Source organism: Dipodascopsis tothii (assembly GCF_038497935.1).
Source record: "Dipodascopsis tothii strain CBS 759.85 unplaced genomic scaffold V1510scaffold_8, whole genome shotgun sequence".
In the NCBI taxonomy this organism is placed as follows: Eukaryota; Fungi; Ascomycota; class Lipomycetes; order Lipomycetales; family Lipomycetaceae; genus Neoaidaea; species Neoaidaea tothii.
In genome coordinates, this window is record NW_027117992.1 from 52,625 (window position 1) to 76,555 (window position 23,931).

General features: G+C 63.3%; 11 protein-coding genes and 2 non-coding genes across 13 annotated transcripts; 4 read left to right on the forward strand and 9 right to left on the reverse strand.

Annotated features, from left to right (window-relative positions):
- Positions 1-28: 28 nt before the first annotated feature.
- On the reverse strand, positions 29-1,243 carry V1510DRAFT_413585 (general substrate transporter). Its single transcript, XM_066933257.1, has one exon. It carries the CDS (start codon positions 1,196-1,198, stop codon positions 86-88), a length of 1,113 nt encoding a protein of 370 aa, XP_066790027.1. The 5' UTR covers positions 1,199-1,243; the 3' UTR covers positions 29-85.
- Positions 1,244-4,397: 3,154 nt separating this feature from the next.
- On the reverse strand, positions 4,398-4,991 carry V1510DRAFT_401975 (uncharacterized protein; the record flags this gene model as incomplete). The annotated part of the gene is made up of 1 exon (XM_066932067.1): positions 4,398-4,991. One exon carries the CDS (start codon positions 4,989-4,991, stop codon positions 4,398-4,400), a length of 594 nt encoding a protein of 197 aa, XP_066790028.1.
- Positions 4,992-5,236: 245 nt separating this feature from the next.
- Positions 5,237-6,550, reverse strand: V1510DRAFT_401976 (glycosyltransferase; the record flags this gene model as incomplete). Its single annotated transcript, XM_066932068.1, has 3 exons — positions 5,237-6,385; positions 6,417-6,487; positions 6,520-6,550. 3 exons carry the CDS (start codon positions 6,548-6,550, stop codon positions 5,237-5,239), a joined length of 1,251 nt encoding a protein of 416 aa, XP_066790029.1.
- Positions 6,551-7,190: 640 nt separating this feature from the next.
- On the reverse strand, positions 7,191-8,189 carry V1510DRAFT_413594 (transcription initiation factor IIA, gamma subunit-domain-containing protein). The gene is made up of 6 exons (XM_066933258.1): positions 8,054-8,189; positions 7,804-8,019; positions 7,600-7,641; positions 7,520-7,565; positions 7,426-7,488; positions 7,191-7,394 (listed from the first exon to the last, which is right to left on the reverse strand). The coding sequence occupies exons 2-6, from the start codon at positions 7,845-7,847 to the stop codon at positions 7,248-7,250; spliced, it is 342 nt and encodes a 113-aa protein (XP_066790030.1). The 5' UTR covers positions 7,848-8,019; positions 8,054-8,189; the 3' UTR covers positions 7,191-7,247.
- V1510DRAFT_413597 (pyridine nucleotide-disulfide oxidoreductase-domain-containing protein) lies at positions 8,190-10,141 on the reverse strand. Its single transcript, XM_066933259.1, has 5 exons — positions 9,854-10,141; positions 9,232-9,822; positions 8,566-9,199; positions 8,450-8,533; positions 8,190-8,418 (listed from the first exon to the last, which is right to left on the reverse strand). Exons 1-5 carry the CDS (start codon positions 10,014-10,016, stop codon positions 8,376-8,378), a joined length of 1,515 nt encoding a protein of 504 aa, XP_066790031.1. The 5' UTR covers positions 10,017-10,141; the 3' UTR covers positions 8,190-8,375.
- Positions 10,142-10,354: 213 nt separating this feature from the next.
- On the forward strand, positions 10,355-10,428 carry V1510DRAFT_t71. The gene has a single exon. It is a non-coding gene; the product is annotated as a tRNA-Met (tRNA).
- A 1,466-nt stretch (positions 10,429-11,894) lies between these two features.
- Positions 11,895-11,992, reverse strand: V1510DRAFT_t83. The gene has a single exon. It is a non-coding gene; the product is annotated as a tRNA-Ser (tRNA).
- A 45-nt stretch (positions 11,993-12,037) lies between these two features.
- V1510DRAFT_413600 (magnesium transporter NIPA-domain-containing protein) lies at positions 12,038-14,047 on the forward strand. The gene has a single exon (XM_066933260.1). The coding sequence runs from the start codon at positions 12,321-12,323 to the stop codon at positions 13,671-13,673; it is 1,353 nt and encodes a 450-aa protein (XP_066790032.1). The 5' UTR covers positions 12,038-12,320; the 3' UTR covers positions 13,674-14,047.
- A 141-nt stretch (positions 14,048-14,188) lies between these two features.
- On the reverse strand, positions 14,189-15,506 carry V1510DRAFT_317237 (serum response factor-like protein). The gene is made up of 2 exons (XM_066930767.1): positions 15,335-15,506; positions 14,189-15,180 (listed from the first exon to the last, which is right to left on the reverse strand). The coding sequence occupies exon 2, from the start codon at positions 15,110-15,112 to the stop codon at positions 14,345-14,347; it is 768 nt and encodes a 255-aa protein (XP_066790033.1). The 5' UTR covers positions 15,113-15,180; positions 15,335-15,506; the 3' UTR covers positions 14,189-14,344.
- A 3,957-nt stretch (positions 15,507-19,463) lies between these two features.
- Positions 19,464-20,073, forward strand: V1510DRAFT_351042 (Redoxin; the record flags this gene model as incomplete). Its single annotated transcript, XM_066930862.1, has 3 exons — positions 19,464-19,548; positions 19,588-19,663; positions 19,785-20,073. Coding segments are annotated over 3 exons (450 nt in total), but the record flags the coding sequence as incomplete, so codon positions are not given.
- A 68-nt stretch (positions 20,074-20,141) lies between these two features.
- On the reverse strand, positions 20,142-21,150 carry V1510DRAFT_375386 (uncharacterized protein). The gene is made up of 3 exons (XM_066931545.1): positions 20,969-21,150; positions 20,594-20,712; positions 20,142-20,561 (listed from the first exon to the last, which is right to left on the reverse strand). Exons 1-3 carry the CDS (start codon positions 20,969-20,971, stop codon positions 20,174-20,176), a joined length of 510 nt encoding a protein of 169 aa, XP_066790035.1. The 5' UTR covers positions 20,972-21,150; the 3' UTR covers positions 20,142-20,173.
- On the forward strand, positions 21,108-22,931 carry V1510DRAFT_317412 (uncharacterized protein). Its single transcript, XM_066930768.1, has 3 exons — positions 21,108-21,319; positions 21,384-21,511; positions 21,543-22,931. The coding sequence occupies exons 1-3, from the start codon at positions 21,304-21,306 to the stop codon at positions 22,908-22,910; spliced, it is 1,512 nt and encodes a 503-aa protein (XP_066790036.1). The 5' UTR covers positions 21,108-21,303; the 3' UTR covers positions 22,911-22,931.
- Positions 22,826-23,892, reverse strand: V1510DRAFT_413618 (uncharacterized protein). Its single transcript, XM_066933261.1, has 2 exons — positions 23,521-23,892; positions 22,826-23,300 (listed from the first exon to the last, which is right to left on the reverse strand). The coding sequence occupies exons 1-2, from the start codon at positions 23,620-23,622 to the stop codon at positions 22,953-22,955; spliced, it is 450 nt and encodes a 149-aa protein (XP_066790037.1). The 5' UTR covers positions 23,623-23,892; the 3' UTR covers positions 22,826-22,952.
- Between the last annotated feature and the right edge of the window lie 39 nt (positions 23,893-23,931).

Below are 23,931 nucleotides of genomic sequence, written 5' to 3' on the forward strand. Positions count from 1 at the left end.
GACGATCTCCGCTGCCCCGGCCTCGTGCTCATTCGTAACCCCATTGAATAAACGACATACATTGCAGTAAAAGTACAGTTCAAAACTAAACGTGGGCCATCTCCATGTCGTCCGCCGCGCGGTCGTCGGCGTCGCGCATCGCGTTCACGACAGTCGACTCGGTACGCTTCTGCAGCGACCGCTTGACCGGGTGCGGGTCGTTGAAGACCTCGGCCAGCTCTTCGAGCGTGCGGTCCTTGGTCTCGACAAACAGGAAGTAGATGATGGTGACCTCGATCAGGTCCCAGCAGACGAAGACCAGGTAGAAGTAGTACGAGATGTTCTGGAAAGCCGGACCAGACGAGTACTGGATGACGGTGCTGGCCACGGACGATGCAAAGTTGCCGACCGCAATACCCTTGGCTCTGGTCTCGGTCGTCAGCGTCTCGGAGATGTACATGGGCTGCAGCGGCGTCCAGCCAAAGGCGAACTGGACCGAGAAGATGTAGACAAATGCGATAGAGCAGTTGGTAGCCATGGTGTTGTGGTGCTCGACGCCGTACTTGGTGGTGGCGGTGATAATGGCGAAACAGATTGACGACATGATGCCGGTGCCCATCAGCAGCGGGCGACGGCCCACGCGGTCAGTCATGTTGGCGCCGATGACAGCGCCGATGTAGCACATGGCAGGCATGATACCGTTGAGCATGAGCTTGGTGTGCTCGCTGGTGATGCCAGCAATGCCCATCATGGTCGGGAGGTAGTACGTCGTGACGGAGTTGCCCGAGGTCTGGCCAAAGACGGCCATGCCGAGCACACACCACAGACGCGAACGAGCCGGGCGGGTCTTGAACAGCTCGCCAAAGTCCCACCAGCGCTTGTCGGAGCCCTGGAGCGAGATCTGGGCGTACATCTCGTTGATCTCCATGGTCACGATCGGGTTGTTGAGGTCGCCCTCGCCGTGGTACTCTGCGAGAATCTGGCGCGCGTCGTCGACACGGCCCTGGGCCATGAGCCAGCGCGGCGATTCGGGGATGAAGAACGCAAATGCGAGGATGAAGACCGACGACAGCAGCTGGCACCAGATGGGGATGCGGAACGCGTAGGGCGAGTCAAGGTACGCGCAACCGTACGACACCCACGAGGCCACGATCGAGCCAATGTACCAGCACGTGTTGTAGAGACCGGTAAGCGGGCCACGCCACGTCGGGTGGGCCATCTCGGTGGTGTAGCAGGGGCCAGAGACAGAGACGAAGGAGGTGCCCATGCCGAGCAGGAAACGGCCGGCAAGGAACATGGCGTGGTTCTTGGCCGGCGCCTGGATGCACGTCGCTGTGATGACGACGAGCGCGCCGACGACCATACCCCAGCGGCGGCCGTAGCGGTCGTTCACGGGGCCGGCCATGAAAACCGCGGGGATGTGACCGATGTTGTAGATAGCGAAGGTGAAGCCGGTGGACGAGCCCGCAGAGCTCATACCGAAGAAGTTCTGGTAGGACGTCATGGCGTTAATCGAGCTCATGAGCGAGCCGTCGTAGCCGTTGAGAGACGCGGCCATGTAAGAGACGGCCAGACAGGCGTAGAGCCGGAACATGCGGCGGGTCCATGGTGACGGACGGTCCGTGAAGCTCTGGATTGCAATCGCCTCGCGGTCGGCCGAGAGCACGTTCTCGAGCTGGGCCAGGTCGGCCTTGCGGTCGTCGATATCATTAGCTTGGCTCATTGTGCAGAAGTCCTGTTGCCTGGATTTCGCAGGTGCAGGGCGAGCCTATTTATCTGTCGGTATGCGACCCCGGACGAGGTTGACGTCTCCGGAAGATTATTTGTGCCTATCCCGCCTCTGCAGCCGTTAGTCTGTCTCGTCCGGCCATTGTCGGTGCAGACGGGCGGCGGGGTGGGCTGTTTGGGGAAAGCGCGAAAGAGTTTGCACGGGGTAGAGCCCGGGGAGGGCGAAAGAGGAGGGCGGTCTACCCCACACGAGCTCGGCGCGCTAGGCGTTTTTGGGACTACGTTCGAATATTCCCGGGGCACGCCGCACTCTACGAACAACGCGCTAACTATTTTAGGTGCTAGCGCCACGTGCCTGTGCTGTTCGGTATGGCCGGCCGTCGCCGGCCTTTCTCTCGCCTGCCTTCCGCGGGGGAGGTGCGTCGCGAGTCTTGGCCGGCGCTTGCGGTTCGCTCCCCCGCGAGGGCCAGGGGCGGGGCCTGCGGCGTGTGCTGTCAAGCGTTTGACGTCCTCGGACCGACACACCTGGCCACCGATCGAGCACACCCGCCGCACGGCTGCCGCACCTGGCCGCACGGCCGCCGCGCAGCCCGCCTCCACTATGAGCCCTGACAGTCAGTCGCAGATGCCAGACGCGTCTGACGACCCGGGCCTGCTACCCCACCATTCGTACGCGTAGCGCCACCCTCGGTCACGCGGGGGCGGGGACTACGTTATCCCGCGGGAGAGTTAGGCGCTACCGCCATCCCGCGGGAGACCGCCCTGGCGGTTGGGACACACGCCGCTATAAACCACAACAGCTGCTATCGCGGAGAGTAAGCAGCGTAGTTCCGCTGCAACGGGTGCGGCACGCGCGCGCTCGCCTCCGCACCTGCGTACTGCAGCTCGCCTGTGCCCTGCCGCCTGCCGGCGCACGCGAGAGCCGGCGCACGCGGCCGGCGCGTCACGCGACTGTGCACCGCCTCTGCGGCGGTGCTGAGGCGCAGCCGGTGCCGGCCCTCCGCCGATGACTCACTGAGCCGCACCGATGTCACCGTGCATTCCGCCACGTGCAGGGACGGGCACGGGCCTGTGCTGCGCCGCACGTCGCGCGCGAACGCCGCGGACCAGGTCGCAGACCCGGTCCGGACCGGCGGCGGACCCGGCGCGGACCCGGCGCGGACCCGGCGCGGACACGCCTTCCCGAACCCCGGCCCCGCGGCCGCGCTAGCGCGGGTCCGCGGTGTGTCCGGACAGACTCAGGATGGCTGCGGACTTGGGAGAACGCAAACGGACCCGAACTCTAATCTCCCAATTGCTCATCCGCCGATAGGCCGCGATAGCGGTACGTCCAGGCCGGCCGCGTCCGGAGCGTCCCGGCAGCCCGCCGACCGGCTCAGACCACATGACTGGCTGCGCACCAGCCGTGTGCGCGGCCTGGGGTGGGCCGGCCACGATGCGGCACGCGTGGTGCCACACAACGGGCGATCGATGACGCCAGCAAGCCATGTGGATGGTCGTCATAGGCCGGCCGCCGGCAGCTGCCGGCCGCGGCCAGCGCGGCAGCGCAGGCAGGGCCCACCCCGGCCCATCTCCGGCTGCAGGCGACGCACCGCATGCGGCGGGTGGCCGCCGCAGCTGCCAGACTGTGCACAGCCGGCGGCCAGGCCAGGCCGCGGCCGCGCGCCCAGCCGGCGCGGCTGCCGGCGGCTGCCGCCAGCCGCGCCAGCGCCGGCTGTGGCTGCGGCGCGGCTGGAGCCGGCAGCCTGAAACGGTGGTGCAGGCCACGGACCAGCTGCGTGGCTGTCTGGCCAGCACGCCCGACTAGGTTTCCTATCAGAGTTCACGATAACCTCTCCGCTAGCACGGCCGGCCACGCAGCCGTCACCTGGCCAGCAGCCTTATAAATGCAGCACGCAGCCCCCGGCCGGCCAGCATCCGTTCAGCCCTGGCCCGTTGTCTAAGCGCGTGTCTGTTGGCGCCCGCCCCCGTTTCGATTTCGTTCCTGCCGCCGCCCGCCAGCCCCGATCGCTCGCTCGGCAGCTGCCGGCGCGCCGCCTATATATACTCGCACGCTCGCTCCCCCGCCCGGTGGTGTCCGGCACTCTGACGGTCCCCCGCCCGCGCTGTCGCTCTCTATGTCGTTCCTGTTCCGCTACTTTGCCCGGCCTGAGGAGCAGGCTCCCCTTGCCGGGCCCGCGTCCGTCCAGCGGCCGTCGCTCCAGGCTGCGCTCGCCGACGCCGAGACCGCCGAGGAGCCCTTCCACTTTGTGCAGGCCACGCTCGACACGGACCTGTCCGCGTCTGAGCACACAAAGTGCCGGCTCTCGGTCTCGCCCGACACGGGCGATGACGAGTTCCTGCTCGTCACGCACCAGCCGCTGACGTACGCCGAGGTGGTCGCGCTGCCGGCTGCGGCTGCGGCCGCGGTCGCGCCGACCGGCGTGCCGCGCGCGGACCGCGCGCGCGGCTCCAAGACGTCGCCGTCGCGTCCCGTGGCTGCGGCGCCGCTCGACGCCGTCGCTGACGACTGGGCAGCCGACAAGGTCGACCGCCAGCACTGTCGCGAGCGCTCGCTGCTGCTCGACCGTCGCGCGCGCGCGCAGTCCTTCCGCGCGTGAGCGCAGGGCGCCTGGGCTCCGTCTACTTCGACCCGTCCATTGACGGCGACCGCCGTGTAAATACAGAAAATCGAAAAACACCCGCGACGGTCACGCCGGCACCGTCACCACCGCGCGCCCGCGCCGGTCGCGCCAGACAAGGCCGCCGGCCCGGCCGCGGCTGGCTGTGTACAGAAACGCATGCACGTGAGGGGCCGAACGGCCGAGGCAGGCCGCACGGACGCGTCGGCCGCTGGCCGAGACCGCGACGTGGCCGACGAGGTGGCCGCGGGCACGGGCGCCCTGCAGGGCCGCCCACAGCCGGGCGGCGGCCGTGTCCGGCCAGCTGGCGGTATCGACCGTCCACCAGCCGGGCTCGTCGGCGGTGAGGTCGCGTACAAATTGCGCGCGCGCCCAGGCGCCGGTGTGCGCCTCGACGCGAGCACGCATGCGCTCCATGCCGACGGTGACCCGGGCGCCGCCGCAACGCGGGCCGCAGACCGCAAACACGTGCGGCGGGGGCACGAGGGCGCGCAGCGACGGGCTCGGCCGGGCCGGGCTCGGCGCGCCTTGGAACGAGGCCAGGGCGGCCACGGCCGCGGCCGAGTCGGGCGACGCCGGGCGCGACCAGGCGGCGGCGGCGGCGGCCACGGCCGCGGCCGGTGGCGGCGGCGCGGCCAGCACCCACGCGTAGGGGGACACCATTGCGGTCGCGGTGTGACGACGGCGGAGACATCGTGATAGCCGGGTAACGCGCTGCACGTCACGCGGCGGGCAGCTGACCGATGACGTCGCGGTTGCCATAGCAACTGCGGGGGCCAGCTGGCAGATAGCCGAGTCAGCCGCTCGCCCAGCCCCAACAACGCGGTGACAGGGGGTGGCGCCGGACCTGCAGCGATCTGCGGACCCGGTCCGGACCTCGCACGGGCCTCTACTGGTCCAAACACGAATCAATTTTTGCGCGTGCGCTGCCGCAGCGACCTCCGCTTGCCCGGCGGCGCCACTGGCGCTACTTCCGTGACCGACACGGACGCCATCTCGGGCGGCGGCCGCGGCGCCAGGTCGCGGTGGAAGTAGTCGCCCTCGCGACCGACGTAGAGCGCGACCACGACGACCGCGTTGACGGCCACCGTCGCCAGCGAGCTCAGCGGCGTGCTCGGGTACACGTTCCAGGCCCACTCCTGCGCCAGCCACAGCGCGTACTGCGCCACAGGGTGCACCGCCGTCTGCGACATCAGGTACGGCATCGTCCACGCGAACCACGAGTAGAACTGGTAGTGCAGCGACCGCGCAAACAGCACACCGATCAGGTTGCTGGTTGCCATCGCGCTCAGCACGTAGTCCGGCGTCATCTTGGCCAGAATCTGCTGCTGCACCACCGCCGGCCGCGACATCGGCACCAGCACCATCTGCACGACCGACACCACCGACATGCCCGACGGCCGCAGCCACCGCCGCACCACAAACAGCAGCGCGACCGCGCCGTGCAGGACCAGCAGCGTCTGCCGGAACTCGGCCGACAGAAACACCGCCTCGTCCACGAACCGCCAGTTGACCGTCCACTTGTACATAAACACGCGCTGGAAGTCAAACGCCCGCACGGCGTACGACACGAACGCCTTAGACGTGAACGGGTACGCCACCAGCAGCTGCACCTGCATCATCAGCATCAGCCCGCGGAACGCCCGCGGGCCGAGCGCCTGGATCAGGATCGCGCCCGCCGCCGGCAGGAACAGCAGCACGTTCATTTTGATCGTCACCGCCGCCGAGAACACGATCGAGCCGACGAGCCACCACTGGCTCTGCCACAGTAGCATCGCGATAAACGCCCCGAGCATTGCCACACCGTCGTTGAACATTCGCAGCATGTAGATGCTGTGCAGCCGCTTCGACAGAACCACCAGCGGAAACGCATACAGCGGCGTCTTGGCACGCACGTACAGCCGGAATACGGCCGCCTCGGTTGCCAGGTATATGCCCACAAACAGCCACTGCGCCAGCCTGACGTCGGTTCCGCCGCTCGTCAGCGCCCGCAGCGCCGCAAACACGTAGACGTGTCCGGCCGGGTACACCAGCGGCCCGGTCTCCCCGACGAGTTTCTACTGTCAGCGCGCCCCGCCGGAGCCGTACCATGTAGTCCCGCTCGCCCTTGGCGTACAGCGCCACCTGCTGCATGTACGCGTCCCAGTCGATCTTGGTGTCTGCCGTCAGCGCGCCCTTCCGGCGTACTTACACGGCACCTTCAGCACAATCCCCGCCGACATCACTGCGTCGACCACCAAGAGCAGTACCGCCAATTGCGCGCCGTACTGGCTGCCGCACGCTATGGCCTGCGCGCGCCCGACCGCCCGGGTCGCCATCTCTCGCACACCCATCTCTCGACCCGCTGTAGCTGACCCGCCACTCGAATCCGATCTGCAGTACAGACCGTCTGTTCAATACTGTTCTGCTGGTCTCTGGCCTCGGCCACTCTGCGCTGCCTGTGCTGTGCGCCCGGTGCCGCCGACGATGCGCGACTGTGATGGTGGTGTTTTTGTTTTGGAGGATGCGTCGAAAATGCGACGCCGATGCCTCGACCCATCGCTGCTGCGGCCTGGCCGACCCGTCGGGTCCGCCGCGCCCGGCCCGGGTCCGTGCAGCCCCGCCGCACCCGGCCCAACGCTACGGTGCGGGTCGGGTCGGCGGGCGGGCGGGTCGGTTCGCCGGCCCCGGGTCCGCCGGGTCCGCCGGGTCCGCAGGTCCGCCGGGTCCGCCGAGTCCCGCCCACCGTCAGCCGCTCGCGGCCGTCGTCCCCAGCACTGCGCGGTGGGTGCCGTCGGCCACCGCCGGTCGCCGGTCCTGGTCTACGCGCCTGCGTCCCCGCCGGCTCCGCCGGCCCACCCGCTGTCGGCCCGACGGCCGCAGTAGAACAAAACACCCTAGATTTATAATGTACAAACTCCACGCCGGCAGCTGGCACGGCTACTGCTCGCCCGGCTTCTTGAAGCTGCAGGCTACGATCTTGATCTTGTCGGCCGTGACCACCTCGCTGTTCTCCATTTTGAAGTTCACGTCCTTGATGATGAACGTCCACACGTCATCGCAGAACCGGTACGTGTCCAGATGGCCCTGCCGTCAGCGCGCCCACACGTCCCCGTACCTTGAACGACAGCCGGGTCGACTTCATGCTGTCCGCGAGTGTCTCGGTGATGCACCGATCGAACTGCTGTCAGCAACGTTCACGATCCACCTACCGTCGACAGGATCTTCATCGCCAGCTGCGGCTGTATCTTGGAGTCCCTGTTGTTAGCACGCCCGTGGGCCGTCGCCGTACTTAATGAGCTCGTCCAGGGCGTCCATGAGGGCCACGCCGATGCTGTTTGTCAGCTCTGTAGACTGTGGCTGTTGGCTAGCAGACGACCCCGGCACCCTGGGCGGCCATCACAGACAGCAGATGCTGTAGCCGACCATCCGCTGGCACCGCTGCCGCCGTCCGCAGCCGTCCGCCGCCGTCACCCAGGCCTCTGTCCCGACTTACCTGCTCCGCCGGTACAGCTCATAGTATGACGTATTTCCACTCATCGTTGGCCGATTGCAACCGTGACTGCCCTAATCGATCGATCGCTCACTGAGCCTAGCCCTCGAGCGCTTCTGGCCTGTTCTGGATGGATCTGCCGTAGCAACCGTCGATCGAAGATTCCAGGTGTGGGTGGTGACGGGCTATACACCGGCGCCCGCGCGAAATTTGGGTAAGCTGCTGTTAGGGTTGCGCGACGAGTGCGGCTCACAGCCGATGGCACTTGCCAGCGCGCCTACGACAGCAGCCAGACGCCACCAGGCCATCGCCAGGGTGCTGTTACGATGGTTACGAGTGCTCCGGCTTTTCTCTTATGCCAGCATGGGCTGCGTGGCCGTCTGGACGATCCATAGGGAGATTATCGAATTTTGCCTTAAGTACAGTGACCCTCTATCGCATGAAACACAGGTCCAGTACGCCTCCGCTGTACGACCCCGTTCCGCATTTCTCGGCGCCCGGTCTCAGCTACCAACTCTTCAAGCAGTCCAGTGGTCGCCAAAAACCCTCCACAGCCGCCACAACCTCCATTTTGTCTAAAACCGCGAGATATCGCGACCAAACATCCACGACAGGAACCTGGCGTCAGCTCGCCCCGTCGCATACGTACCACAGGGTCGGGATCAGAATCTTGTTGCGGATGCTCACGCTCATCGACATGTACGCACCACGCCAGAGCAGCCACGCAGTCCGTCTGGAGTCAGCTTTACCGGTCCACGTACTCACCCTTTGACTTCATTGTTCTGGCCCTGCACAATTGCCTGCCAGCCACCGATGTAGGCCATCACGCCGCGGTTCTTGAAAGCAAATGGTGCAAATCGCTCGAGATCGCTACTTGGCGTCTGGTTCAGTCGCTTGAACAGATACGTCGCCTTCTGCGTGGCAACCTGGGCAGTCGCCGGCAGCAGACCGTTGCGGATCTGCGCGCAGTCGCCCAGGGCGTACACATTGCGATCGACGACCGTGCCGTGAGGGCCCGGACGCAGCACGCGTAAGAACTCGTCCGTGACGATGCTGCCCTTGGGGTCCTTCACGACGTCAGTGATGTTGGCGACCAGCTCGCTCGGCGCCAGTCCTGTGCTCCACAGCAGAACGCCGTACTTGACGACCTCGCTGCCGCCTTCGAGCACGAGCTCGTTCGGCCGCACTTCGGTGACGTGCACCGAGCCGCGCACTCGGATTTGCTGGCGGCGGAAGTGCTCCTCGGCGTAACCCGACAGCTTCTCGTCGAATGACGTCAAAATGCCTTTAGCCACATCGAAGATCGTGATCCGCACGTGCTGTATGAGGTCCGGGAAGTACTTGGTCAGGTCCTCCTGGACCAGGTCGTGCAGTTCAGCCGCGTATTCCACTCCGGTCGCTGGGGTCAGTCCAGTCTCGCTGTCCACTCACGTCCGCCGCCGACGATGCAGAAGTTGAGCAGCTCGCGCTTGCGCTCAATGCTTGCCGTGTCCATGCTGGCAGCCTCGAAGCAAGCCAGGACCTTCTTGCGCAGATCGAATGCGTCCGTGATGTCCTTGAGGAAGTGTGCGTATTCGCGCACGCCGGGGATCCCGAACGTCTGCGACCGGCAGCCGGCCGCGATCACTAGTTTGTCGTACGGTACGTACGTCGGTGCCTTGGCGGCCGCGTCCCCCAGGTACACGCGCTTGCGCTCAAAGTCGACCGCGCGGGCGTTGCTCTGCACAAGCTTGACATGCTCATAGTCGTCGGTGGAGACTTTGCTGCCAAAGAGGCGCCGCAGCAGTCGCGACTTCTGCAGCACGAGCGTGTCCAGTTTGAACCACGGCTTGCCGGCGCCGCGCACGGGCTCGACGACGGCCGAAAACTCGAGCGTGCCGACCGCGCATGACGCCAGCAGCGGCGTGAAGACAAAGTACCCCCGCGGCGACACCACAACCACCTTGTATTTGTTGTGGTCGATGCCGCGCAGCACGTTATAGCCGGCCCAGCCCGATCCAATGATCACCAGTCGCTGGCGGGCTATTGTCAGCGTCGTCGTGCGCGCGCTTACTATCGTTCGGCATCGGCGGCGTCAAAACTGACACCTCCGGATCGGCGATACGGCCGTTCGTCTGCGCACGCGACGGCATCGTGCGCATCGGCGTAGCTCGCGCTGTGCGGACTGCCCACGCCGTCGTCCGAAACATCGCTCTGCTCTGTGGTGTTGCAATCATGATGTATGTCCAGCTCTGATCTCGCCGATCAATTGACTTCCACCTGGGTCTTCGGACTTCGTCCGCCGGCCCGGGACATTTAAAGTCCCGCTTCGGAACAAAACGGATCGCAAGCACCTACGGGCCGGCGCGTCTGATCTCGCTTCCCAGGCCATGCCTGGGCCCCATTGTCATTGTGGCCGCATCCTGCAGTCCATTGTCCGTGCGCTCGGCGGCTGCGCTCCGACATCGGACGCCCTGTCTAGCCGGCCGAGGCCCGGTCTCGAGCTGCAGCCGGGCCGAACCAAACTCCCAACCGGATCGATAAAAACCTCATATTTTGCCTTTCCTACAATTGTGCCTTGGTGGCTTAGTTGGTTAAAGCGTGAGTCTCATAATCTCAAGGTCGTGGGTTCGACTCCCTCCCGAGGCAATTTTTTTTACCTTCTTGTTTTCGTAGTGGCAATTTGCTCCGGCCTTACGGCGGTTATCGGCGGCTTAGGATAGCCTGCCGGTCCGCCGGCCCGTGTCCCACTGACCTGTCGTCCGGTCTCGGGTGTACACTGCTCACGCTGCCTCAACGTCGAGCCTTCCGCTTCTGTCCGAGGCCAACCCTTTTTCCCGTTGCGATCGATTCGTACCCTGTCGCCCAGTCGTCTTGTCGCTAGAAGTCGTCATACCGGTCCCTAAACTGACATGGTGCCTCGCTTGAGCAGCGCCATGACTAGATCTGGCCACGCGGAGCCTGTCGTTCAGGTGTCTTGGCCCTGCAGTAAGGCCGGCTGTCTGTTCGGGACGGCACTTGGTGCTGTTCTCGTCGCCTGGCGCACGAGCACTTCAGGCTCGTTCGGCTCACCGGCGGACTGACGCCACTCTCTACACCGTATCCCGCCTCGAGCTCATATCCGCTCGGCCGTCCGCGGGCGGCCACTTCTGTGTGGCACCCGTGGACGCGCCGGCGCTACCCGCCAGCTACCGGAGAGAACGCGGGCAGGCTGCCCACGTTGCACGTGAGACGCAAGCGACCACATAACGCGTGAACTCGCGCTACTGCAAGTATAGTGCCATGCAGTAATTTGTGATCTGGACGTGCAGGTTACAGTCTGCAACGCTAGTCCATGCGCCCACGCGCCACAGCCCTGAGGCTGGAGCCTATGATCGTCTAGACCGACGCTTGGATTCCCGTTTGGGCACCGGCCGCGCACGGCCGTAGCCTATGCCGTCGCGGCAGCGTCTGCCTCGCACTTCTGCAGGCAGCAGGCGCATGTCGTACGTAGCCGCGCTCTCAGCCCCAAAGACCACGCATCCTTGTCCGGTTTGGCATGGGACAAGACATGCTCCAGCTGACGGCTGGCCCGGCGCATCCGGAACTGTGACGCACGGGCTTTGCCGCAGGGACAAGGGAACCCAAGAGAGCGGCGCAGCGGTCGCGCTAGAGCATCCTCCCCCAACAGACAATAGTGTGCGCGCTCTATGCTATAAAAAGACGCACTTGTGAGCCGGTACGAGCCGTGGCTGATCTATCGATACCGCACAGGTGCTGTGACCAAGCGCTGTGTCTGAAATTAGTGTCTACTATCACGACGGACATGCCGAAATGAACTCCACCTGAGCTCAATTGTCTATGGAGGGGAGACACTTACCGCTGCAGATGCTGCCAGCTGCTTGCTATCGACTCTGGCCAGTACACCAAAAAAACCGTGTCTCAGCGGTCTCCCTGCACTGTGCCTGATCGCCGTAAACGCCAACAGCCCCCTCGCAGCATCACTCATCCAGACATCTGGACCGGGTATGAACAACGGTGGCCAAAGCCAGCTCGCGTACCATCTACCAGGCTACAAAAATGCCGCGCAGTGGTTGCGCGGCGTCATCACAATCTGTATGTAGCACAAAAAAGATCGACACCAGCAGGATTTGAACCTGCGCCTCGAAACGAGAACAGATATCGTATACGTAAGCATTCGAGTCTGTCGCCTTAACCACTCGGCCATAGTGTCTTGTGTGAATTCTAATTGTAAAAAGGACAAGGGAAACGGTCGACGGCTTGTAGTCACGTGATCCACGATAAGCCTCTTGGCGGCCGCACCGTCCTCGGCGAGCATCGACCAACGGCACCCAGCGCGCCTCACCCCGGCCTCTGTGGAACCCAAACAACAGCTCCGGCCAGACCCTGCACCTCTCCATACGACCGCCCGGCGCACGAGCGCTCCGAGCACCAAGTGCGTCCGCCTGAGCCCGCTAGATCCGCGCCGGCCCACACATCGGTCCGGAAAACCGACCCGCCGGCCCCAGTCTCGAAGACTTCACGTCGTCCAGCTAGAAGCCATGGACGGTGCCTCCGGCAGCACGATTGCGATCGGCATCGTCGCCGGTATCGCCTCGGCGGCGCTCCAGTCGGTTGGCCTGACACAGCAGCGCAAGTCGCACATGCTCGAGGATGCGAAGCCGTCGACCGAGCCTGCGCGACCGCCGTGGAAGCGCAAGCGCTGGCTGCTTGGAATGGCTATTTTCTTGGCTGCCAACATCTTTGGATCCGGCTTTCAAATCACAGCGCTGCCTCTGGTGATCCTGGCGCCGCTGCAGGCCAGCGGCCTCGTGTTCAACTCGATCTGCGCGACCGTCTTCCTTAAGGAGCCCTTCACGCGGTATTCGCTTGTCGGCACTGTTCTTGTCACTGCTGGTGCCATCCTCATTGCCGCCTTTGGCGCCATCGCCGAGCCAAACCATTCGCTCGAGGAGCTCCTGTACCTACTGGCCCAGCGTGACTTCCTCATATGGTTCTCGGCTACGATCGCCATTGGTGTTTTCCTGCTGATTCTTCTGCGTATGATGCGCACTTGGCGCCGCGGCCATACCCACCGCGGCAAGATGGCCCGGGGCATCATGTTCGGTGTGATCTCGGGCATTCTTTCGGCCCACACGTTGCTGCTGGCCAAGTCGGCCGTCGAGCTACTCGTGCGGTCGATCGTCGACAAGGACAACCAGTTCAACCGGTACGAGTCCTGGCTTATCGTCATTGGTATCGGCGTCATCGCCCTTACGCAGCTGTACTTTCTGCACCAGGGCCTGAAGCTGTGCTCCACCTCGGTTTTGTATCCGCTGATCTTCTGCGTGTACAACATTATCGCCATCCTCGACGGCCTGATCTACTATCAGCAGGGCTCGCGCCTGTCGGCGACCCAGGTTGGCCTGGTCTTCCTCGGCACGATCCTGCTGCTGCTCGGCGTCGCTGGCCTGTCCTGGCGTCTCTCGCCCGAGGCCACGGCTGACGGAGCTCTGGCGGAAGCTCTTGCCAACGCTGTCGAGGACGCTGACGAGGGCGACAGCCTGCTCTCTCATGTCGTTGTCGAGGGTCGCAAGGCCGACGAGACTGACGCCGTCTCGTCCAACCCGTTGACGCTCGCTTCGACGCGCAGTTCAGACGATGGCTCTGCCAGCAGCACGTCCACCGGCGCCAAACTGCCGTGGACGTCGCGCAGACTGGATTCCAAGGAGCAGACCGAGATCTTGACCGAGCTCGGCGACTACGACGAAGAGGTGGCGTATACGTACGACGACAATGACAGCGAATACTTCGCCGGCGACGAGAGCGACGCCAATACGGCCGTGGAAGCCGAAGAGGGCAACCCGCTCCTCCCGGCCCGGCTAGGCCGGCTGTTCCGTCGGCTGCGAAACTAGGACAGCCGTGCCGTGCATTTAGTATTAAGACATTAGACATATGGGGTGGCCGGGGATAGGGCCGTAGGACTGCCAAGGGGAGGGATGTTTGATAGTATAAGTTGAACGTTTATTTATCCGTAACGTATTAGAGGTAGTCCCAGATGCACCTACCAGTGCTACAAAACTGGATACCTCTAAGGGTATACGCTGGCTACCATCATCCAATAGAGGATGGCTGTCTAGTTGCCATTGTAGGCCCAAAACAAGTCTACAAAATCTGTCGACCAGGTCAGTCCCGAGCAGAACAGACCTGTGATTTAGAAAGAAAGACATCGTATACCATATGTTACAGCACAAAAGAGCACTTGACAAAATCATAAGCACAATAAATACAAAATTAGATATAATAAACAGAACATTAAACACGCACGTTGTTAAATAATAAAAAGACAATAACACTCACGAGAACGACACAAACAGAAACACACAAAAGAGTTGAACATAACGACAAAACATCCCACTGGGCTCGCCCAGCTGAGAAAAAATAACGTACACAGCGACGGAGAGCGATGAAGCCGTCGAATGGACATCATCTGCCGACGTCACTTTCTTTTTGACTGGTTTTAGGCTTTCATGCTGGTCTGCATCGAGAGTTCCTCAGTATATCAAAATTGCCCGAAATCCGGCGATTAGTGCGACTGCGCCGGGTGCTGCTGCTGCATGTGGTGCTGCTGCGGCGGCATGTATCTCTGCTGCGGAATGCTCTGCAGGTACTGGTAGGCAGCGGCCTGCTCCGGCGAGATGTAAGTGCCCGGCGCCATCTGGCCCTGAGGCATACCCTGGCGGGGACCACCCTGAACAGCAGCGGCAGCAGCAGCGGCCGCGGCGGCTGCGGCAGCGCGCTGCTGCTGCTGGGCAGCAACCGCAGCAGCGGCGACCATCTCGTCCTGCGACTGCGGAGCGTGCTGGTGCTGAGGAGCGTGCTGCGCCGGCGAGTCAGGGTCGCCGGGGTTGTGGTTGACCGAGGCCGAGGACGGGTCCTCGGGCGCATTCAGGCAGGCCTGGATCAGGTTCTTGCCCTCCGGCTTGGTAACAAGCGGCTGCAGCTTGGGCGTAGTGAAGGTGTAGACCAGACCGGTCTCCGAGACAACGAGCAGAAGAACCTGGGTACCGGTGAGAACCGACAGCTCGTAAGCCTTCTTCATGATGCCAGCTTTCCGCTTCGAGAACGTGATGTGCCGGCGCGATTTGTCCTGGATAAACTTGATCTCAATCTTGCGGCGCTCACGACCCGGCTTGCGGTCATCGTCATCCTCCTCCTCGTCGTCGTCACCCCGCTCACGCTTGGGAGCCCGCGTGTCCACAGGCGAGGCCAGAGCCTGTCCAGCGCCAACAGCGCCAGCAACACCGGCAGCGCCAGCGTGCGTCTCGTCCGAGTCAATGTGCTTAGGAGGCATGGTGCTTCTCGTAATAGTAGCCGTGCGGACGTCCGTTTCGTTCGTAATCCGGTTGTTCGTTCGGTGTTCTGTCTGTCAGCCTGCTCTTTGCTGCCATCCGCCCGGCGCTTTTCCATCACCACCGGGCCGTCCACCTCGGCCGCCGTCCTTCTTGCTTCCCCACTCTTTCTCTCGCCACCCATCCTTCGGCGCCCGCGCTTTCACGCCGTCCATTGCACCTACCTGTTCCTCTTCTTCGCGAGCGTAAGACTCAACACGAACCTGAACGAATTAGAATAAACAAATAGACTAGAAGGGGGAATTAATCGATTGGGACAGTGTGTCGCGATGAGATGGCTAGATTGGGAAGGGAGGAGACTCAGAAAGGAAAAGGTTAGAAGAGAAAAAAAGGGAATTCGAAGAAAAAAAAAAAAAAAAAAGGGAAAAGTGGGTTGTGGCCGTGCAGGAGTAGTTTGCACATTTTTGGAACACATCTGAACATTTTTGACAATGTCATGTATACTAATTGGGACTAGCGTGTGGCGGTGAAAACGAGCTTTCAGCCAATCAGCACTTAGCAAGTCACAGCTGCGCAACAAGGGGCGCATATCTGTGCAATGGGAATGAGCTAGTGGATCACAAACTTACTGCGGGTCACGAGGTCTGCGGGGCTTACAAGCAGCGCACGTTCGGTAACAAGCCGTGCGTTGCTGCACGCATGGTGGGTCACAACATCTGCGAGCACCTATGCCGTGCAGTCGGACCGCAGGGTCAAGTTGTGTAGGTCGGCGCCATTGCGAGCAACCTCTGGGTCTAGATGATATCTCCAGCGACACCAAAGCTCGGGTCAGGTGGCAGCGCGCCCGGCGGCTACAACTGCTCACGGAGTTTCCCCGCGTGCAAGGCGCCGGCTCGGTAGTTGGCGGCGGACTGGCGTCGCCCGGACTCGGCCGCGGCCACGGCGCGGGATGCCCAAACCCATGTGGCGCTTGTTGTCCGGCAGGCCGCCGTCCGACGCCGATCCGTACGCAGCACTGGCGCGGAGCGCCGAGCGGTCGACGCAGCCGCAGCTGCAGGTAACAACATAGGCTAGCGCGAGTCACAAATCGGCGCTCATGGCGTGCGTTGTTGCAAGACAAGGCATGTGGCGGTGCACGGCAGACAAGCTAGCCCGCCGCGCACTGGGCTAGGCTGTTGCCCATGTTTGCCTGGACCCGCCCCCGTTTGTGTGCAGGCCACGACCCTTTGGCCCTGGTCGTCCGGCGTGGCCCTTCAATCTGGACATGGTCCCGGCTACTTTCGCCCTCGGTCCTGCCCTTTCGTCCAAGACGGTTGCCGAATTTGCACCTGCCCCTTCATATAACGCCCAACAGGGAGCAACGGCAGCAGGCCGTGGCCGCGCGACGACGGGATGGCACCGCGTAGTCGCGCGCGTTCATTATGTAAGCCCGGAGCGTCTCAACGGCTGCTCCTGGCCCCCCTGCAGCCTGGTCACGACCGCGCCGCGCCGGCTCTGCCGACAACGACGCGCCTCATGCGCTGCCCGCGCAGCCGCCGTGGCTGCTTGTGACTGCTGGCCGCCCTTGCTGCCAAGGTCTCCACTGGCCACCTAGCGGCTCTCGCCGGCCAATGGCCGCTCTGCTGCCCGCCGCCCACCACACATGCGGTCCCCGGCTCCGATCGCGGCTGCTTCGCGGCACCTGCCCCGTACGAGTCACCGGCCACCGCACGGCCGACGCGCCGTGCTGCACATACCACTAGTGAGTCACGGACATACTTGGCGCGCGGGGACGTCTAGCCGTCGCGACTGCACCGCCAAGCTAAGGCCACTACCGGCGCTTGCGCGTTAAGTGTGCGGACATCGCGGACATTGCTCGGACGCCGGGCACTGCGTAGGCTTGCGTGCGTCCAGGTAGCTGTGTGCACCAGTGTCTGCAGATAGATTACGGATCGTGTACAGTGCAACCACGTAGACATATCAGGTGTCCGTGCGCCGCGACCAAGCGGCGCACACATTCATTGCAGGTGAGGGGTCGTCTGCGTTCGGTGTGAAAGCAAGATGACATACGAGTGGCGGCGTACCGGCTCTCGCCGACAGAGGCCCTGACCGGCCAGGCAAAGTGCCAGGACTGGCGAGGCCGCTGCGCGGGCCACTGCGGCAACCACTGCAGGGCCACTGCAATGGTTGCAATGGCGCAACCTGCATCAGTCACTACTGTCCACTATAGGGAATGTAAGCGGATAATCGGCACCTGCGCCGCATCTGTGGCGATGCTGTCCCCGGCATGGTCAGGACATGGCGGCCTTTCGGCCATTGGCTACCTAGTCTCCGCGGCAGAAGTTAGCATTCGCCGACCCGGATACCGGCTTGCGGCTGTGGTCCGGGCTTATCCGCCGAAAGAGCCGAAGAAAGCCGCACGTCATGCGGCGCTGCCCTTTGTTTCCCCGACCGGCGGCCCGGCCGGCTCGGACCGCCCATTGTTTTGACGCAACTGTGCGCGGCTTCCACCGGATTGCCCCTTCGGCTCGCGCGGCAACCTCGTCTTCGATATTTCGCGCGTGAAACCACTTCCCGCGCATTGGCAGCCCTGGCAGACTTGTCTCAGGCTCGTCTCCGACTATCTCCCGAGCAGTCCGACAACGCCGCGGCTGCGCCGGTAGTTATTCTAAGACCGACTACTGTCGACTACTGCTAGCTTTCGCCAATCAGAGCGTTTCGGCAGCGACCGGCTACAGGCCTCAGAATGCCAGCCGCACACGCCACTATAGCCACAACATACGTTCGCACACAGAACGACTGCTGCCAAGCATCCGTAGGGCTCATCGCGTCGCTGACGTCTCCGACCGCATAAACGCATGACATGACGCACACCAAAACACCCACTGCGTCAAGTTCTCGGGGCGCCGATGCCAAACCAGGGTCAAGCAGCCCGAGCCCAACAAGCTGGTAACTTGTAGCAACTCTCAGGTGGACTTAAGAGATTAATTAAACCACTATCTAGTAAACAAAATCTAGCACCGACGCCTGCTTTGCGAGAGAATGCATCCGGGCAAGCTGCTTGTCGTAGCTCACACTCCGGGCACGCACGCAAGAGTCGTCTAGAACTGAGCCCGCAGACGGCGACGAGCCTCAATCTTGCGGTAGACAATCGCCGAAAAGGCGCCAAGACCTTGAACTATTAGCGCTGTCATCGACTGCGCACTACTTACCGACAAGTCCGACCAGGACAAAGACAAGAATAACTCCAGCGGGCAGCATGTTGACGTGTAGACAGACGAGATTGTTTGTACGAGGAGGAAAGGAAAATTTGAAATGGAGGAAGCTTTCGTTATATATATCCGCCCGGCACGTATAACGAGCGGGCCACTATTGTTCCTTTGTCGTTGCCTTTTTGATTTCGGTGAGGTGCTAGGTTGTCTGTTCCTGCCCCGCTACTCCATCTCCGTCCGTGGCGGACGTGGCTCCGCGCTGGCGCCTGCGCCAGCCAGCCCTCGCGCGCCGGCGTACTCGACGCCTAGCCGCGGACGGCCGCCGGGTCGGAAGGATCGGTACTCGATCAACACGGTTGGCGACGGAGTGCTGATTGCCGCTTTAGGAAATTGTTGTGTATCCGGTAGATATCTATTTCCTTGTTGGGATTAGAGGACCTCATCGGCTCTCCAATTGGGGTGTATCCTGCCTGTTTCGGCTCGCGCGGCCCTTCCGTCTCATCCGCTCTTTGTGTGGCCGCGAGAAAGATCTCGCGCACAAAGACAGCAGGGCGCCGCGGCCCGGCCGCATGCGCGAGTGGCCACAGCAGGCCGGCCGGGCCGGGCCGAGCTAGGACTGCCCAATGGCCATTAATCACGCACCGGCGCTACGCCGTTTCCATCCAATTGGCCTGCATATCGCCTCGCCGCACAGCGACGGCCGCCCGGGATGCCGGACGCGGTGCGGCTCGGGGGGGACGCCGCAGGCGGGCGCTGGGTGCAGACTGCGCTGACGTGACCCGTGGCCAGAGCGGGTCGCGCGAGGGCATGGCAAGGACGGCACCCGGGTCGGGCATATGGACACCATCCGACCGTTCCGGCGCCACTGTGGCGCGGCGGCACCCTGGTCATCTCGCTTGCTAGCGCCGGAGATATGTGCGGGTACTATCCAGCCGCACGTAGTGCGGCTCATGTCACGTGGTGTATGTTATCACGTGGGGGTCCACCATGACAAAGCACTCACGTGAATCTTTGTCTCGGCGATCGTGAGCCGCACAGGATGCGGCTCGCGGGGAAGCATCCCAGTGGCCCGCAGGCCTAGAGCCCTTCCACTTGGTTCTACGCTAGATCCGCCTATATAGACCCGCTCAGCACCTGCAACGTCTCCCATCGAATTATCAAAATGGTTCTCTCTGCTGGTGACAAGTTTCCTTCCGGGGTTGTGTTCTCGTACATCCCGTACACGCCCGAGTCGTCCGACATCAAGGGTATGTGCTGAGTGGCCCGACCGTTGGTCTAACAATCAGCCTGCGGCATCCCTATCTCGCTGGACTTCGACAAGAAGTTCGCCGACAAGAAGGTCGTCATCGTCTCGATTCCGGGGTGAGTACAATTCCTGTAAATGGCAGAGCTTCACCCTCTGCTCGGTACGAATATGCGTACCTCTCTTCTGGAGGCGCCGCATTGGGTGCGGCGCAACGCACGGACCCTGCTAACGTCGCAGTGCCTTTACGCCGACCTGCACGGCCAACCACATCCCGCCGTTCGTCGCCAACATCGCCGAGCTCGAGGGCAAGGGTGTTGACGCCGTGATCGTGCTTGCCGCCAACGACCCGTTCGTCATGTCGGCGTTCGGAAAGGCCAACGGCGTTGGCGAGTCGTCGATTATCTTCGCGGCCGACCCCGCTGCCGAGTTCTCGAAGTCGATTGGCTACTCGGTCGACCTTGGTGGTGCCTTCGGCACCCGTACCGGCCGCTACGCCATTATCGTCGACAAGGGCGTCGTGACCTACTCCGCTATGGAGGAGGGTCGCGCGCTCGAGGTCTCGTCGTACGAGACTGTTGCCGCCAAGCTGTAAGCTAGCTATCTAATCCATATTTATTGTTCGTACACTAGTCGAACGGCGTCAGGAACGCCTCGGCGACGAAGCGCGCGCGCGCGTTCAGAAACAGCTTCATCTCCGAGATCTCCTTGTCGATCTCCTCCATGAACTGGATAATGAAATCCACCAGCTTGTGCTTGAGCATCTCCTCCGTGTGGAAGTTGGTCACCAGGAACGAGATGTCGTAGTCCTGCACGGGCTTGCGCCGCAGGATCATGAACGCCTCGGCACGGCCCGTCAGGAATCGCGTGAATTTGTGCACCAGTATCCGCTCGATTTCGTCCGCCTGCTTGATCTTGATGCTGATGCGGATCGAGTTGACACTGGGTTCGATCAACACCCGCTCGTTCTCGTTACGCGAGATCGTCAGCGGGTTGAGGAGCACCTCCGGCGACGTTCTGCGGTCAGTGCTGAGCGGACTTCGACGTACCCTGCCTCAATTTCCGGACGGTTGTGCCGCTCGACGCTCTGCGACGAGAAGTTCTGCAGGCAGATAGCCGCCGTCAGCGAGCTGCGCACGCACGCCAGATACGGCCGCAGCGATTGAGACTGTGGGTTAGCGAGGTCTGGAGATGTGGGTGCAGGCCGCCGGGTCGGCCGGCCGGCCAACGCAACGACGCGGCCGTGGGCGGCCATCCGGCGCCGCTGCGACCGCTCTAGCCGTAGTCGGCATCTGGCAGCATGCCGGCAGCTGGCCGCCGTCTCTGCCGCCGCCGCCGTCGCCGTCCGGCCAGCTGAGCCAGCACAGCCCCGCTCCGGCCAATCCGCGCCGGCAGTATCCGCCGCGTCGCTCGTCCGTACTCACCATCCTGTAAGCTCTGGCGCTTGCTCTGGCAACCCTGAGACGATGGATGCACGATTGATGGCGCAACAACGTCCTCAATCACCTGCGGTCTGGTGGGTGTTTGGCTGCTGCCCGCGGACTCGAGGAGACCTCGTCTCACGCGAGTTACCCGGCCCTACACCCAACCTCCGCCCAACTATCACGACCACACGGTCAGCAGCGCTCATCCGGATTCGCGAGGTGCACCGTCCGCATCGTTGATTTCGGTGATTCGTCCGGCATATAGCTAGAGCGCACGGAGAAGATTAAGCTACGAGTACGCGCGACGATATTGGGATAGATATCGCGCCAGAAAGATGTCCACCATTCAGAGTACGTCGGACCCTGGCCCGGCCCTCCGGGGCTGCCCAGGCGCGATCGCAGGACTGACTCGCAGTTTCCGTCCGGCATGCCGGAAAGAAGTACGACCTCGAGGTGTCGCTCGAGGACAGCGGCTACGTGCTCAAATCGCAGCTGTATTCGCTGACAGGCGTCGCGCCTGAGCGCCAGAAGATCCTCGTCAAGGTACGTGCGGCTGTGGACGCGCTGACGCCAGGGCGGCCAGCTCAAGGACGATGTCGAGCTCGGCTCGGTCGGGCTAAAGGCCAAGCAGACGCTGATGATGATGGGCACGGCCGGCGAGCTGCCGAAAGTGCCCGTGGAGAAGCCGACGTTCCTGGAGGACCTTTCGGACAGCCAGCTGGCGCAGGCCACCAAGGAGCCCACGGGGCTGACGAATCTGGGCAACACGTGCTACATGAACTCGTCGCTGCAGTGCATCCGGCTGATCCCTGAGCTGCAGACCGCGCTCGAGAACTTTGAGTCGCCGTCGGCGATGGCGGGCACGGACTTGACAGCCGCGCTGCGCGACCTGTTTCTGCGGATGAAGACCCAGACGTCGGCGTACTATCCGGTGATGTTCCTGAACGCTCTGCGCGCAGCGTTCCCGCAGTTTGCCGAGCAGTCGCAGGACGGTAGGTTCAAGCAGCAGGACGCCGAGGAGGCCTACTCCCAGCTGCTGTCGGTGCTGAACCGGTCGCTGCCGGCGGCGGGCGGCGAGCGCAAGTTTGTCGAGCAGTACATGGCCGGCGAGTTTGCGACTGAGATGAAGTGCGACGAGACCGACGCCGAGCCGGTGGTGGCGGGCCACGAGCAGTTTTTCAAGCTCGACTGCCACATCACGATCTCGACCAACTTCATGAAGGACGGCATCATGGCCGCTATGCAGGAGAAGATCGAGAAGCGCTCCGAAGTGCTCGGCCGCGACGCGAGCTTCACGCTTACCAAGAAGGTGACGCGGCTGCCCAAGTACCTGACGACGCATTTTGTACGCTTCTACTGGCGCCGCGACATCCAGAAGAAGAGCAAGATCCTGCGCAAGGTGACGTTTCCGTTCGAGCTCGATGCCACTGACCTGTGCGCGCCGGAGCTGCGCGACCAGCTCGTGCCGGTACGCGACCGCATTCGCGAGTACAAGAAGGTTGAGGAGGACCGCGCCCGCGCGGCCAAGCGTGCGCGCTACAACGAGGCGGCAGGCGAGCCGGCCGCGCCGGCTGAGCCCGAGCCCGAGGCCGCACCCGAGCCCGACCTCAAGCAGGCGATCGAGGGGCTCATCCCCGAGAGCCTGCGGGCCGACGCTGGCGCCAACCGCACCGGCCTGTACGAACTCATCGGCGTGATCACCCACCAGGGCGCGTCCGCCGACGCCGGTCACTACCAGTGCTTCGCCAAGCAGCTCGACGGCTCGCACACAGCTGCGCCGGCTGGCCCGCCGGGCGCCGCCAACAAGAAGGAGGAGCCTGCGTGGTGGCGGTTCAACGACGACAAGGTCACCGAGGTGCCCCAGTCGCGCATCGAGACGTTTGCCGGCGGCGGTGAGGCCGACTCGGCCCTGATCCTGCTCTACCGCGCCGTCGACTTTTAGATATGCACAACTATTTATTTGCCGTGTAGCTGCCGGCGCTGTCTACAGCGCCAGGCTCTCCTTGAACAGCTGGAGCTCGTCCGCGCACTTCAGCGGCTTGCCTTTGTGCGCAATCAGACACTCGGCCAGACCCTGCCGCTTGACGAGCACGTCGGGCTCCACGCCCTTGCCGCTAGAGCTCTTGAGCCGGGTCTCGAGCTTGGTCTCGAGACTGGCGAGCTTGGCCAGCATCTCAGTCGACGCCAGCGACGAGTTGTCGGACGCGGGCGGGACGGACGAGTCGCGCGCAGCCGCGAGGAGCTCAGCCGTCTGCTTCTGGAGCTTCTCGAGCTCGGAGGTGAGCACGGACTGCGTGGCGATGGCCGTGTCGACGGCCCGGGTCGAGTCGGACTGGACGTCAGTAAAGGCCTAGGCCAGACGGGTGGAGCACACAGCGCAGCGCGTCGGACGGCAAACGATGCCAACAGGCCGCCGACCGCCGCAGACAGCCGGCCGTGGCCGGCGCCGGCGTCCGCAGCCGGTTTTCTGGCTGTCGCCTGATCGGCCAATCCCAGCCCGCCGCGGCCGCGTTCGTACCAGCGCCCGTGTGCGCGCCCTGGGGGCTACATACCTCGGCAGAAGTCTCAATGGCCGACAGCAGACCCGGCGAGAACGTCACCGGCGTCGACGGCAGGATGGTCCGCTCCGTAGGCTTCGAGTTCTTGGCTCCCATCTTTGTTCTTTCTGTCGAGATTGGCTGACCTTGGCTGGGCGCTGTGGTGCAGGCTTGCTGGACACCTGCTGCGGGATGATGCTGTGAGTCGCTGGACGATGGTCGACACCCGTAGGACGTCGATTGCTGGCTCGTGGTGAGTTTTTTCTGGCAAACGATCAAATTGTTGCGATTTGACGATGTTGGGCTTAACCACCGAAAACGAGATCACGAAAATTGGCGGGGCGTCCGGCCGACGCGCACACCGACGTGACGGCCAGACGACTGCGGGCGAGCCTCCGGCGGCAACCGGGCTGAGAGCGACTGGCC